At 33.4% G+C, this 12,892-nt stretch overlaps 1 protein-coding gene across 1 annotated transcript in view; it reads left to right on the top strand.

The window, feature by feature from the left end:
• The window catches only part of LOC129220722 (eukaryotic translation initiation factor 3 subunit E-like), a 33,553-nt gene that overhangs the window by 11,154 nt on the left and 9,507 nt on the right, over nt 1–12,892 (top strand). Inside the window, 3 exon segments of the mRNA XM_054855151.1 lie at nt 199–323; nt 4,269–4,386; nt 5,572–5,783. Of these exon segments, the coding sequence (XP_054711126.1) occupies nt 199–323; nt 4,269–4,386; nt 5,572–5,783 (455 nt within the window).

Raw genomic sequence — 12,892 nt, forward strand, 5'->3', positions numbered from 1 at the left:
ATATTTCTTCACACCCGCTTTTTAGGGTAGTGTCTTAAGATTGGCTGATCATTTTTAAAAAAATGGCCTCTATAAAACAGTTACTTCTATTAATGATTTAAATCATTTGCATTGTGTTTTTATTCTCTTAACAAATGGAATTTTAAATTGTAAGCAGTTTTCTCAGTTTAATAATGAATATTTTTGTTTAAATTGTAGCCTTTTGGGTCTGCTTTAATTGCTCTCCAACAGCGCACATGGTTAATCCACTGGAGTCTTTTTGTATTCTTCAATCATGCTAAAGGACAAGACCTCATCATCGACATGTTTTTATTCCAACAACAGTGAGTTTAAATGAAATCAGTTCTTGAATTATCTTTTAATACTTAATCTGTCTGTTTTAAAATGGCATAAAAACAGTCTGCAGGGCTCCCAAATGGTCCGCTTTTTCCGCCAAAGTCTGTTTTTTAAAGTTAAGTCCGCTTTAGACCGCTTTTTAACATTTTGGTCCGATTAGTCTGCTTTTATGTTGTTTTTACTTAAAAATCAGATTTTAGAAGTTTCCATTGTGTTCAAAGATACTGTACACCCAAACACGCTGCCGCGGCGCCTTAACCTGACTTTCCCGTATTATTTCACTTCAGATTGACGTCATTACTCCTTCAACCGCTGCAGCATGGAAATCCATAAAAAAGAGGTTTGGGGGAAGAGTTATGAAGTCGAATCGCGGAGCAGGGTGCTACCGATATTTCTCGGAATTGCAGCCTCACGTTTGCAATAACGAATGAACTTTCCGATCTCGGATCTCGATAACTTGAATATTCATCTCAAAGTTTTCATTGGATCCCAAGCTCTTGAGACTGTTGTGTTGTGCGTTGACTGTAATAGTAACGCTGCTATGAACCACCTCTTTTGCAAATAAATTTGGAAGTAATCTCATGGCGCATGCGCCATTTTTTTTACAGGCGCATATGTTCCTAAATTTTACGCCCTTGAAAAACCTTGAAAAGTTCCTGAAAAATATAAAGTTTTTTTCCCAAGTGCTTGAAAGCCTTGAAAAAGTATGAAAAGTTTCTTTATTTTTTGATTCTTTCATTACAAGCAATCTAAAGCATACTTTAGATTGCTTGTAATTCTTTTAAAAATATTTCATCAGTTCAATTTTCTGAACATGGTTCGATATACAGTATGGCGAAAAATTGCTTTCGTGTTTGAGGTTTTAATCCTTTTGCATCTTGTAAATATTTTGATGTTTTTTACAATCGGAAGTTATTTTGACATGTGCTACCTTAGATTAGCTTATTTTCGTTTAATTTCAATAACTGACGAAGGAACTAGTTTGGAAACCATGACAACATTGAACTTACTTTTACTTTGCAGAAAACTGCTTCTCGCGTTTGAAATTTCAATCCTTTTGCATCTTGTAAATATTTTGATGTTTATGACAATGGGAAGTTATTTTGACATATACTACTTTAGATTAACCTATTTTTCACTTAATTTCAATAATTAACGAAGTAATTATTCTGGGAATCATGGCAACATTGAACTTACTTGGACTTTGCGGAAAATGGGTTTTAGAGTTTGAAATTTCAATCTTTTTGCATATGAAAATATTAAAATATTTTGCCCAATCAAATGTTATTTTCCCAAATGCTACCTAAGATTAGCATGTTTTGTGTTTAATTTAGTAGAAATGAATAAATTTATTTTATGGAAAGTATGCCAAAATTGAACTTGGTTCGTAAAAATTTGCTTATCTGAGCTTTCAGTCGTTTTGTACCTAATAAATATTTTTATATTTTCGGCAATTTGAAGTGGTTTTGACATGCTACATTATATTAACTCGTTTTAATTTTTATTTAAATAACTAAAAATTATTATTATTTTTTTTTTAATTCAAATTTCTAGTTTTGCAACCTTAACTTGCTAACTTAAGTTTAATTATTATTAGCTTATTTTCGGTTATTACTGTTTCTTATAGGGGAGGGGGATATTAAATGTAAACAATTGAGTGCATAACATTTTAACTTAGTTTTTGTATTTAAAACAAAGTTGAAATGTAAAATTTTATAAAGGTGAATTTTTGTACATTTTTTTCATTGTCATGATGCCTGCTAAAGAGGGGAATCAGTCCCCCACCCCCACCCCATCCGCATAAAAGTTCAAAGCACTCATTGTCTTGCAATCATGGAGTTTTTTTTAAATCTAAGTTGATCTGCTTCTCTTTGTGATTAAGCATTTCAGACATTTTTAGGAAAACTTTCAATACAGTAAATCTTTTATCAAAGTGTCTCTTGTAGAAAAAGCAGTTTGTTTTCGTATACTTTTTATATTACTTTCTTTTATTTATATGTTAGCATTAAATGAAATCTGCATATAATATTTATAGTGCGAATTTAGGGTAGTACCGTGAAAAACATTTTTTTACACTTAAAAAGTGCTTAAATTTTTTTTCTCCCTAACCGTGTGATAAAGAGATTAAATTTAAAATTCAAATATAAAATAATTTTATTATAAACTCAGTTGTAGCTTTGTTGAAAATCAAAACAATATTTTTTAAGTTTCAGTATGAGTCATGAGGAAGTGCAAATTTTTCAGCAAACAGTTAGATGAAACTGATGAAGATGGGAACAAAATTAGAGACTGGGGAAAACAACAAGAGAATAAAGTTTTTTTTTTGTTTGGTGTATGATAACGCTATATTAAAAGACAGAAAAACATAAAAATAATTTTAAACTAAATAAAGATGAAGTGCAACTTCACCTATCCTTCAGTGAAATGTAAAAATGTATCATTATGCCTATTTAGTTCTAAAGAGGCTGCCCTTAAGTGCTAAACTAAGTGCCCAGGGTGATATAGACGAATTTGTGGACGCCGTTTCACAAGAACACTTTCAAAGTTTGCAGACCATTTTGATACTTTTAAACAAACTTATGTGTTTTCTTGTGAGCGACTAATGTTGGTCACCAGTTTCGAGGTTCATTAATAATACTGGAAACAGATGTAAATATAACTGAGAAAAAGAAGTATGCTGGTTGCATTGTGGTACTGAACTCGCTTTCAACTTTGAATAGGGAAGTTGCAACCAATTAAATGTTCATATTTTGGCTATTGGATATTGTTAATTTCCCCTCAAAAATAAAAAATTCACTATCTCCGAATTTTAAAACACCGTGATTGATTTTTAATGAATTTTTAAAAATCCACACGCAAAAGTGCACTCTTCTGAAATGTCACGAGCTTACGTCATAGGGCACTAATGGGCAGCCTTCCGCCGAAGATCCCTTGTTTTTGCTAGGGACATTTTGAGCGCGCTGATATTTTTATTTTTTAGAAATTCAATAATCCTTTTGAACACACTATGGAAGCCGGATTCATTAAAGCACAATCTAAATAATCTTCATCAAGTAATATCAATGATGATATTCGAATATTTCCGAGAGGATGAGAGGTTTAATGTTCCAGAAACGCTAGGAGTTAAATGCGAGGAGATAAGCCTTTTACGCTTCTTCGAAGTCGAATGCACGTCCTTCGGTTTCTCCCATAGACATGGGAACCGGTTCGCTAGCGTTTCTCCCCTATCGGAAGAGCGCATGACGTCACTTCCTATGCCATTTGACATCACAAGCGCTTGAACTTTAAAAATTAATTTAAAAAAAACTACTTATCGTATCGCAAAAATTTTTTCACCTATGATGTTCATACATGTTACTCTATCATATAAAAGTAAAATTGAAAAATCGAAAACTTCCCTATTTTCGCTGTTATCTATGATCTAAGCCTTGGAAGGAACACAGTATTTTTTGCCAAATTTTTAAGTAACTATTTGAGTTCACAGATAATTTTAAATTTTATCATGGCTTGCTCTAAAGATTTGTCACAAAATTAGTATAACAACTTAAATTCATGGACACTTTATTGCCTGTACTATCTTGTGCGGCCTTATGAAGTTTCCATAATTATAGAGTTTTTGAGACAGAAAAATCCCAATAATAAAATTATTTAGCATGAATTGTTTTTGGGAAATGTGCTTCTATTGTTGATTAAGTATTTAAACAGTGAATTGGGAAGTACCTCAGCAAATTTTTTGACTAATTTTTATTTTATCCCTTATTTTAATGTTTAAAGTTCTTGTATATATATATTAAATATATTTTATGTTTAAAGTCGTCTAACCTGAAAAATCAATCAGTGTTATAAATACATAGAATTGTGTCACATAATCTTAAATTTAATCAGTTTTTGTTTCTTTTATTTTAATTGATGTTTCACTTCTTTTTTTTTAGGTATTTGAACGCTATTCAAACAATTTGTCCTCACATCTTAAGGTATTTGACAACTGCTGTAATTACAAACAAGCAAAGACCGTCTGTGATGAAAGAACTAGTGAAAGTTATCCAACAAGTAAGTGTGCCTAAAAATTAGTTATTTCCAACATGATGTGGGTATGGAATTATGGTACAAAATGACTCCATTTTTACAGCTCAGAATGTTCAATGTTTAGGGTAACTACAACATTGTTTAATGAGTTTTTTTTTTTTTTTTTTTTTTCATACTATGCATACACTAAACTTTTTACCTGACTTTATTGGGATTGATATTAAGACAGTTTAGTGACAACATGGTTTAACTGCAAAGAGTTTTACTTGTTTTCTGTGCAGTTTTTTTTTTCCCCTTCATATTTCCTATTTTTGCATATTGTTCTAGGAAGTTCAAACCCTTCCACTTTGCAACCGCTGTACAGTCTCCTATGTTTTTTTAATAAATTATTTTTCTAGAAACCTCTTCTTTCTTACTAATATTTTTCTTTGTGAAACATTTTTAATGTACTTTTAAGCTATAATTTTCATAAAAATTTAAAAAGCATATTTTATACTTAGAGTTTTTATTTTTTTGTTTATTTATTTTTTTACTGCGTGTATCTAAAATCTTCTTTTTGGAAACATGCCAATATTAAACTCTAAAAGTTTAAAATTATAATTTCTTTGAACTCTGTAAATCTTTCAGTTGTTTCAAAAGTTGATAGCTGTGCCATTGCTCTTTACTTATAATAAGCTGAAATATTAGCTGTAATCTCTAAAATGTATTTGATACAGTAGGGGTTGATTACTATGGGAGTTCAACTTCTGAATTTCTTCACAATTGTGTATGAATTTTTACATAATAAACAGAATTTGCACCATTTATTTGTAAAAATAAATTGAAAACTTATCTTTTCATAGAAATTACACTCTGAGTGTTGCTTCTTTTTTACCCTAAGAAAAATTGTTAGCTACCATGTTGTAGGTATTTTGTGCAAAAGGTACATATTTTCGCTGTAGAATTTCATCTTGCACCTTGTTATGCATTTTCATTTTGAGTTCTCAATATTTTTATAAAAGTGCTTACAGTTTTTGTGCTTATTTTTGGCTTTGATAATTTAGTATGAACCCTGTCAAACTTCGTTAAAATAGCACCACTATTATCACTATCCTTACAATTAAATAAAACAGGTATTGAGACATAGTGTTATGAACTTATTCATTTTACTTGAATGCTTTTTTTTTAAAGAGTTACTAAAATGACTCTTGTTTTTCTTTTTTCTCATAGGAGTCTTACCAATATCGAGATCCTATTACTGAGTTTGTAGAGTGTTTGTATGTGAATTTTGATTTTGATGGAGCCCAAAAAAAGCTTAGAGAATGTGAAGAAGTTTTAGCACATGATTTTTTCTTAGTTTCTTGTTTAGATGCTTTTATTGAAAATGCACGTTTGGTTATATTTGAAACCTTTTGCTGTATACATCAATGTCTGTCTATTAAGTAAGTATATTTTGAAAACTTTTTTAATTGTAATCCATCGTAAGATTTTTTTTTTTTTTTGGCATAAAAGATTCAATCTAATAGTTACAATTTAAGCTTAAACGTCTGTGTAATTTCTCCAAATTTTAGTTTACACATAAAAATTCACAAGATTCATTTTGTTTTGAATTTTTTTTAATTATGAATTTTCTTCAGTTTTTTTTCCCTCTACACATTAAAAACACCAGTTATTAGCAATAGTATCCTATTTTTAGATTAAAAGTACATATTTTTCAATTTTGTTTTGGTAAGTAAAAGTTTCTCTATATCTTTGTCAACTTTTTATCCGATAATGGTGCATAGTTATGTGTGAACTGTTCCTCTTATTAGTACAATTTCATCTCTGTGTGTTGAACATTTGTTTCTTTCTTTCTTTCTTTTTTTTTTTTTTTTTTCAAGTATACTATACAAATAATTATTCTCCCTGAGAGATCCTTTTAGCATCCCCCGGATGCTAAAAGATTGCTGCCCGATTATAGCAAAACTCTAATATTATGCATAACATGTGGTATCGAAGAAATGCTAAAATAAGTTGAAAGTACTTTGTTTTCAACAAGTAGTAAACAAATGAAAACAATTTTGAACAAAACATTAAAAAAATAATAAACTTAAATTTTGAGAGAAGAAAGACAAAATTTCAAATATTTTTTTTTAATCTAATGGGGAAAGTTTCAGTTCTTTAGCATTGCTACTTTAAACAATTTTAATTATTTTGAAAATATTGTAATTTAAACTTAATTTTGAATAAATTGAGTAACCTGGAATTTTCTAAAAAAAACAACCGGGAAAAATCAGGGAATTTGTTTTAACCACAAGTGTATGAACCCTGTAAAATAAGCTGGCGGGCTTAGGGAAAAACCAAACCACTGTCCAAAACCGCAAGTTGGTGGTGAGAGGGATAAAATGATTCATTGTGTTTCTTATCAGTAGATGAAATACAATAATGTGGGTTTAAAATCTGTTTTAAATTTTAAACTAAGTGTTACAGAAAATAGCAACAACTTTGTCGAAAAAATATATTGAGTATGTAAAAATTATGCATGGCCGATTAGATCATTTTATTTCATCTCCAAAGTACGCCTTTAAATCGTCTGGTTATGAATGCCAAAGTTGATTGTGTTCATGAGGTTAGAATCCGTATGCATTTTGCAATTTTCAAAAAAATAATGACCTTATTCTGCTTTAAATGAAATTGACTTGGGTGATAGAGAATTAATTCACTAAATATTTTTGCTGCAATTTTTGCTTATGAGCTGGGTATATTTTTCCCACCTTCCATCATCAGCGACTTGATGAGATGAGCAAAAAGCATTCGAACCATTATTTTTCAACATCTTTTGATGCATATACAATTTTTCTGTTAGATGCAGGATTCTTTCCTTTCCATTGAATCCAGGGACTGCGTTAAGCATTCGCCAATGCGCCAAATATGATTAAATCGATACGAACAAGATTCGAATTTGGCAAATTAATTGGCTAACAGAAAATTCTCTAAAATATATACAGAGGGGGAAAAAATCTCCCTTCAGAAGTCAATCTAGAAAAAAATTAAGTCCGTTCACAAAATTTGGACCCCTAAAACCGGACCCTTCACAAAATTCCGACCCCTAAAACCGGACCCTTCACAAAATTCCGACCCCTATAAACGAACCTTTCACAAAACTCCCAGACTAGCAATCACTGCAAGTTGTTTTATCCTCGGAACACTCCGAGCAGATTGAAATGCGCGTTAGCATCGGATTGGAGCGTTACCGTCCACCGGATCGGAGGTCGGAGAAAGGATGACGTTTGTCTCTCGCCTCTTTCCGTCACTGTACTTACGCCTCTCGCTGATTGGATATCAAGTGCGTAGCGTGGCTACCGAGTAGAGTGTTGGCGGATGCCTTGTTGAATGGCTCGTTTGTTTTATTGTGTTCGATGTCTGAAACATCGGAATAAGATAGTGTAACGGATTCGGTGCGACTTCCACTTTCTTGAAATGAAGACACAGTTCTTGATAAAAACACAGGAAATTTATTTACACTATGTACAGGAAAGATCTTCAACAACTGCTAAATTATTCATCAGCAATTAAGCAATTATCACACAACACCGTAAACTCAACGTTTACACACGTATTTACTTCCAAATACGAAAACAACACAGCGAAATGCCTCGCTATAAACAGAGCAAAATGCTCTCCGTTCGAAATCTGAATCGAAACTAACTGTTTATCCATCGCTAACGGCTTTTATAAACATCCAAGAATTTTCCACAACATTCTTTCTGCTTCGAGAAATGCGTAGACCGTTATCAAATTTTATCAATGAAAATAAAAAGAATAGGGGGTTGTATACTTTAGCCATATGTTAAGGGGTTGTATATTCATTACGGGAAACTATTTACAGGTTACGTTACTACAATAATTACTATTTACAGGATTTGTAACATTGCCCCCTTCCTAAGGACTGCACGTCCCGGGCAGTACAATCCCCAGAAAGGTGCCAAACTTCTATCACATGTTCACAAATACACACATTAAATAATAACCAATAATGCATAGGAAACACAATAATAACAAGAAATATTACTAAACATTAAAAGCAAAAAAATTATCTACAACTTTTATGTTATCAACCATGGTTGTTTACGTAATACTCATGAACTATGGCCATAGTATGGGGCTAACCGATCATAATGTACAACCCTAGGTTTTGCATTAGGTGATTTTTGGATCCTCACTACGACGTCATTTAGTCGGTTAAGGACTTTGTAGGGTCCATCCCAATGCGACTGCAATTTGGGTGACAGACCTTTCCGTCGGATGGGATTCCATAACCAAACCTTGTCGCCTTCGTTGAATTTATGTCCAGTAGACCTTGTGTCATATCGGGTCTTCACCTTCTCCGCCGCGATGTTGATTCGCTCACGTGCGAAGTTATGAACGTCTTCCAACCGGGCCTGGAGATCCTGGATGTACTCCTCAGGCGATGAAGGCGCATCCGGAGGACGACCGAAGACGAGATCACAAGGTAGCCGAAGCTCTCGTCCGAAGAGCATCTGAGATGGGGCATATCCGGTAGTCTCGTGGACAGCACTGCGGTAGGCCAGCAGGAACAAAGGTAGCTTCTTGTCCCAATCCTGTTGATTTCTGGAGACCATAAGTGAGAGATTATTCAGGATTGTGCGGTTAAATCTCTCCACCATGCCGTCCGATTGTGGGTGTAGTGGTGTTGTCCTAGTTTTCTCAATTCCGAGAATTTGACATAGGCCCTTAAACACAGCAGAGATGAAATTCCTCCCTTGATCGGAATGAATCTGCAAAGGTGTTCCGTATCTCGAGATCCAATGCTGGACTAGAGTCTCTGCTACGGTAGTAGCTTCTTGATCTGGAATGGGATATGCTTCCGGCCATTTGGTGAAGTAGTCGATGGAAACAAGAATGTATTTGTTCCCATCAGCAGTTCTTGGTAGAGGACCCAGGATGTCGATCCCAATTCGTTCGAAAGAAGCTCCAACGTTGTACAGATGTAGCTTCCCTCTGCTTCTTTTCTTCGGTCCTTTACGAGCAGAACAGGCGTCACAAGAATGGCACCACTTCTCCACGTCATCCTTCGCCTTGCTCCAGAAGAAGCGCTCCCGAACTTTATTGAGGGTTTTCAAGACACCAAAATGTCCTCCAGTCGCACTACTATGTATTTCTTTCAGAACATCTGAAATCCTTGATCGGGGAAGTAGTAACTGCCACCTAGACGTTTTGCCGTCATCAGATTCCCATTTTCGGTACAGTACGCCGTTCCGTAAATGGAGGGAGTTCCATAAAGCCCAGTATCTTTTTGTTGCAGGAGTGAAGGAGGAAACGTCCTGCCAGCTAGGGCGTCGACTGTCACTTTCCATGAACTCCAAAATTGGTTTTATGTCGGGGTCTTCAAGTTGATCTTTTCGAACTTGGTCATCACTCCATGGATCAGGTTCTGATGAAGTTGGAGTCACTGTCACCTGATAGGCAGTAGGGCTAGTCGTTCCATACTGTTTCTCGATTCGGGAACAATAATTGCAGTAGTCAGGACAGGGTCTCCTTGATAAAGCGTCTGCATTGCCGTGACAGGGTTCGTACGCCCTTGAAAAACCTTGAAAAGTGCTTGAAAAAAAAAAGTTCATTTTCAAGTGCTTGAAAACCTTGAAAAAGTTTTAAAACCTTGAAAAAGTTTCTTAGTGCTTAAATTCTCTCAAAAATCAACGAATTGTGCTTAGAAGTTTTAAAAAAGTATTTCACCAATGCAATTTTCTGAACATGTGTTCAGTATGCAACATCGCGAAAAATTACTTCCGTGTTTGGGATTTCAATCCTTTTGCATCTTGTAAATATTTTGATGTTTTTTACAACCGAAAGATATTTTGACATATGGTACCTTAGATTAGTTTATTTTTTGTTTAATTTCATTAATTAACAAAGAAATTAATTTGGAAACCATGACAACATTGAACTTACTCGGGTTTCGCGGAAAATTGCTCTTGTGTTTGAAATTTCAATCTATTTGCATCCTGCAAATATTTAAATATTTTGACTAATCAAATGTTAGTTTCGCATATGCTACCTTAGATTAGTATATTTTTTGTTTAATTTTAATAAAAAACAAATGAATTTATTTCATGGGAAACATGCCACGTCGAACGAACTCAGACTTTGCGAAAAATTGCTTCTCGTGTTTGAAATTTCAATCTTTTTGCATCTTGCAAATATTTAAATATATTCACTAATCGGATGTTATTTTCATATTTGCTACCGTAGATTAGCATATTTTATGTTTAATTTCAGTAAAATATAAGTTTATTTTATGGGAAACATGACAACATTAAACTTAATTCGCGAAAATTTGCTTCCCTTGTTTGAGATTTCAATCCTTTTGCATTTTGTAAATATTTTTATATTTTTGGTAATTAGTAGTTATTTGACACTGCTACATCAGATTAGCTTATTTTATTTTTTATTTTAATAACTAAAGAGTTAAAGGATTTATTACCTTGGTCTTGTTTAATTATTTGCTTATTTATTTTTGCAATTTTGAATGATTATCTTTACCTAATTTTTGGTCATAACAGATTTTTTTTTAAAAAATTTAAATTTCAGCAGTTGAGCACCTAACAAATTAACTTAAAGTTTGTTTTTTAAATATAAAGTTGATTTATATAATTTTATTTATAAGTACATCATTTTTTTATGTCTGCTAAAATAAATAAGGTGTATAACAGGGGTGGTTGTGTTATGATTATTCACTTGAAATCCAGTAGTGTTCGTTTTTATGCTTTTACCTCCCTATATCTCCAATTTTCCCCTTTTCCTCAAATGTTCAAAATTACTACTTTATTAAGGTGGTGGGTACTTGGAGCTTACTGAAAGAGGCTTTAATCAGCAAAGGGGTAGATAGCTTAAGGAGGGTCATTCATCTTCATTTGGATCTAATAAATTGACCAGTACCAGCCTAGCTAGTCCCAGTGCCTGTTGCTGGTTATCAACAGGCACTGGACATGGTATTTCAATGCAGAATATTTTGACTTAATAAACTATTTTATGAATTGTATGCATAGCAAAAGTTATTGTTGTACATATGTATATTCAAGTAATAGGGGTCTTAGTTTTAAAAATTATTCCCCCCCCCCCCTTGCCCCATTTTGCTCTTTGAAACTTTCAGGTAATTTTTTATGAACTCACAAATCACAATTACACCTGAATATTATTGCCTTTCTAAATTTAAATTCAAATTTCAACAATAACCCATTTTTTCCCAAAATAAAACTACTTTTGTCATAATATATGTCAACTTCTTGTGAATCTTTTCAATTTCGAAATATGGCTCTATAAATCTGAACTTGCACATTTATTGTCTATTGCAAGTTAATCAATGAAAGCTGAATAGGCTCAAGTTTGCATTCAGAGTATTTATCACTGCTTAAGCTGCTTTTGTATATTTTGAGGTGTAGAGACTGGACTGTGGACTTTCATAAACTTTTCTTACTTCCTAATTTACTCGAGGACAGTTGAAATGCCTTATTGGCTGAACAGCTAATAAATACATACGAATAATTGATTTGCATACTTATAAATGATTTGCAAACCTAATATTTTTAGAACTTAATAGTGCAAACTGAAATAACTTTCTGGGTAGTGTTTTTGTCCTAACGGCCCTTATATTGTAATAAACCACTGTATAGATATTGGAAATAAATGTTGAAACCGGGGGGGGGGGGGGGAGTGACTTCAAAAACTCCTCTCTGGCAATGCCATTGAACTTGGGTATTTTAGTTTCTTCCTATAAAAGTTAAAAGCACCAATGAAAGGTTTTTTTTAAAAAGTATTAATTTGCTGATTCTAGAAAATATACAAACCTCTGACTGCTGCAACCTTTGAAAAACCTCAAAATTAAACCTCTTAGTATCTGCTTCTCTTTATGATCAAACTTTTCAAACATTTTCAGAAAAACTTTCAACGCAGTAGATCTTTCATCAAAGCGTCTCTCGTTGTAGAAAAAGCAATTTTGTTTTCCTATACTTTTTTTGTATTATTGCCTTATTTCTATGTGTTTGTAGTAAATGAAATCTGCATACAATATTTTTAGTACAAATTTATGATATTGCCTTGAAAACAAAATTTTTTACCTTGAAAAGTACTTGAAAAGTGCTTGAATTTTTTTCTGCCTAAAGGGTATGAACCCTGCGTGAGACAACCCTTTTCGGTGCTTGATCTCCATGTCATATTCCTGGAGCCGCTGTATCCACCTGGCTATCTGGCCTTCCGGATTTTTGAAGTTCAAAAGCCAAGTTAATGAGGCATGATCTGTCCGAAGCAGAAATTTTCGGCCGTAGAGGTAATGATGGAAGTGTTCTACAGCTTTCACTATGGCCAGTAACTCCTTTCTGGTGACGCAGTAATTTCGCTCCGACTTTGATAAGCATTTGCTCCAGTAAGCGATGACATGTTCATTTCCGTCAATTTCTTGGGATAAAACAGCTCCGATGCCCTCGTTGCTCGCATCAATGACCAGGATGAAGGATTTTTCAGGCTGAGGATAGGCGTTGATGTTAAAGCCTCC

Source organism: Uloborus diversus, chromosome 4, assembly GCF_026930045.1.
Source record: "Uloborus diversus isolate 005 chromosome 4, Udiv.v.3.1, whole genome shotgun sequence".
Classification (NCBI taxonomy): Eukaryota; Metazoa; Arthropoda; class Arachnida; order Araneae; family Uloboridae; genus Uloborus; species Uloborus diversus.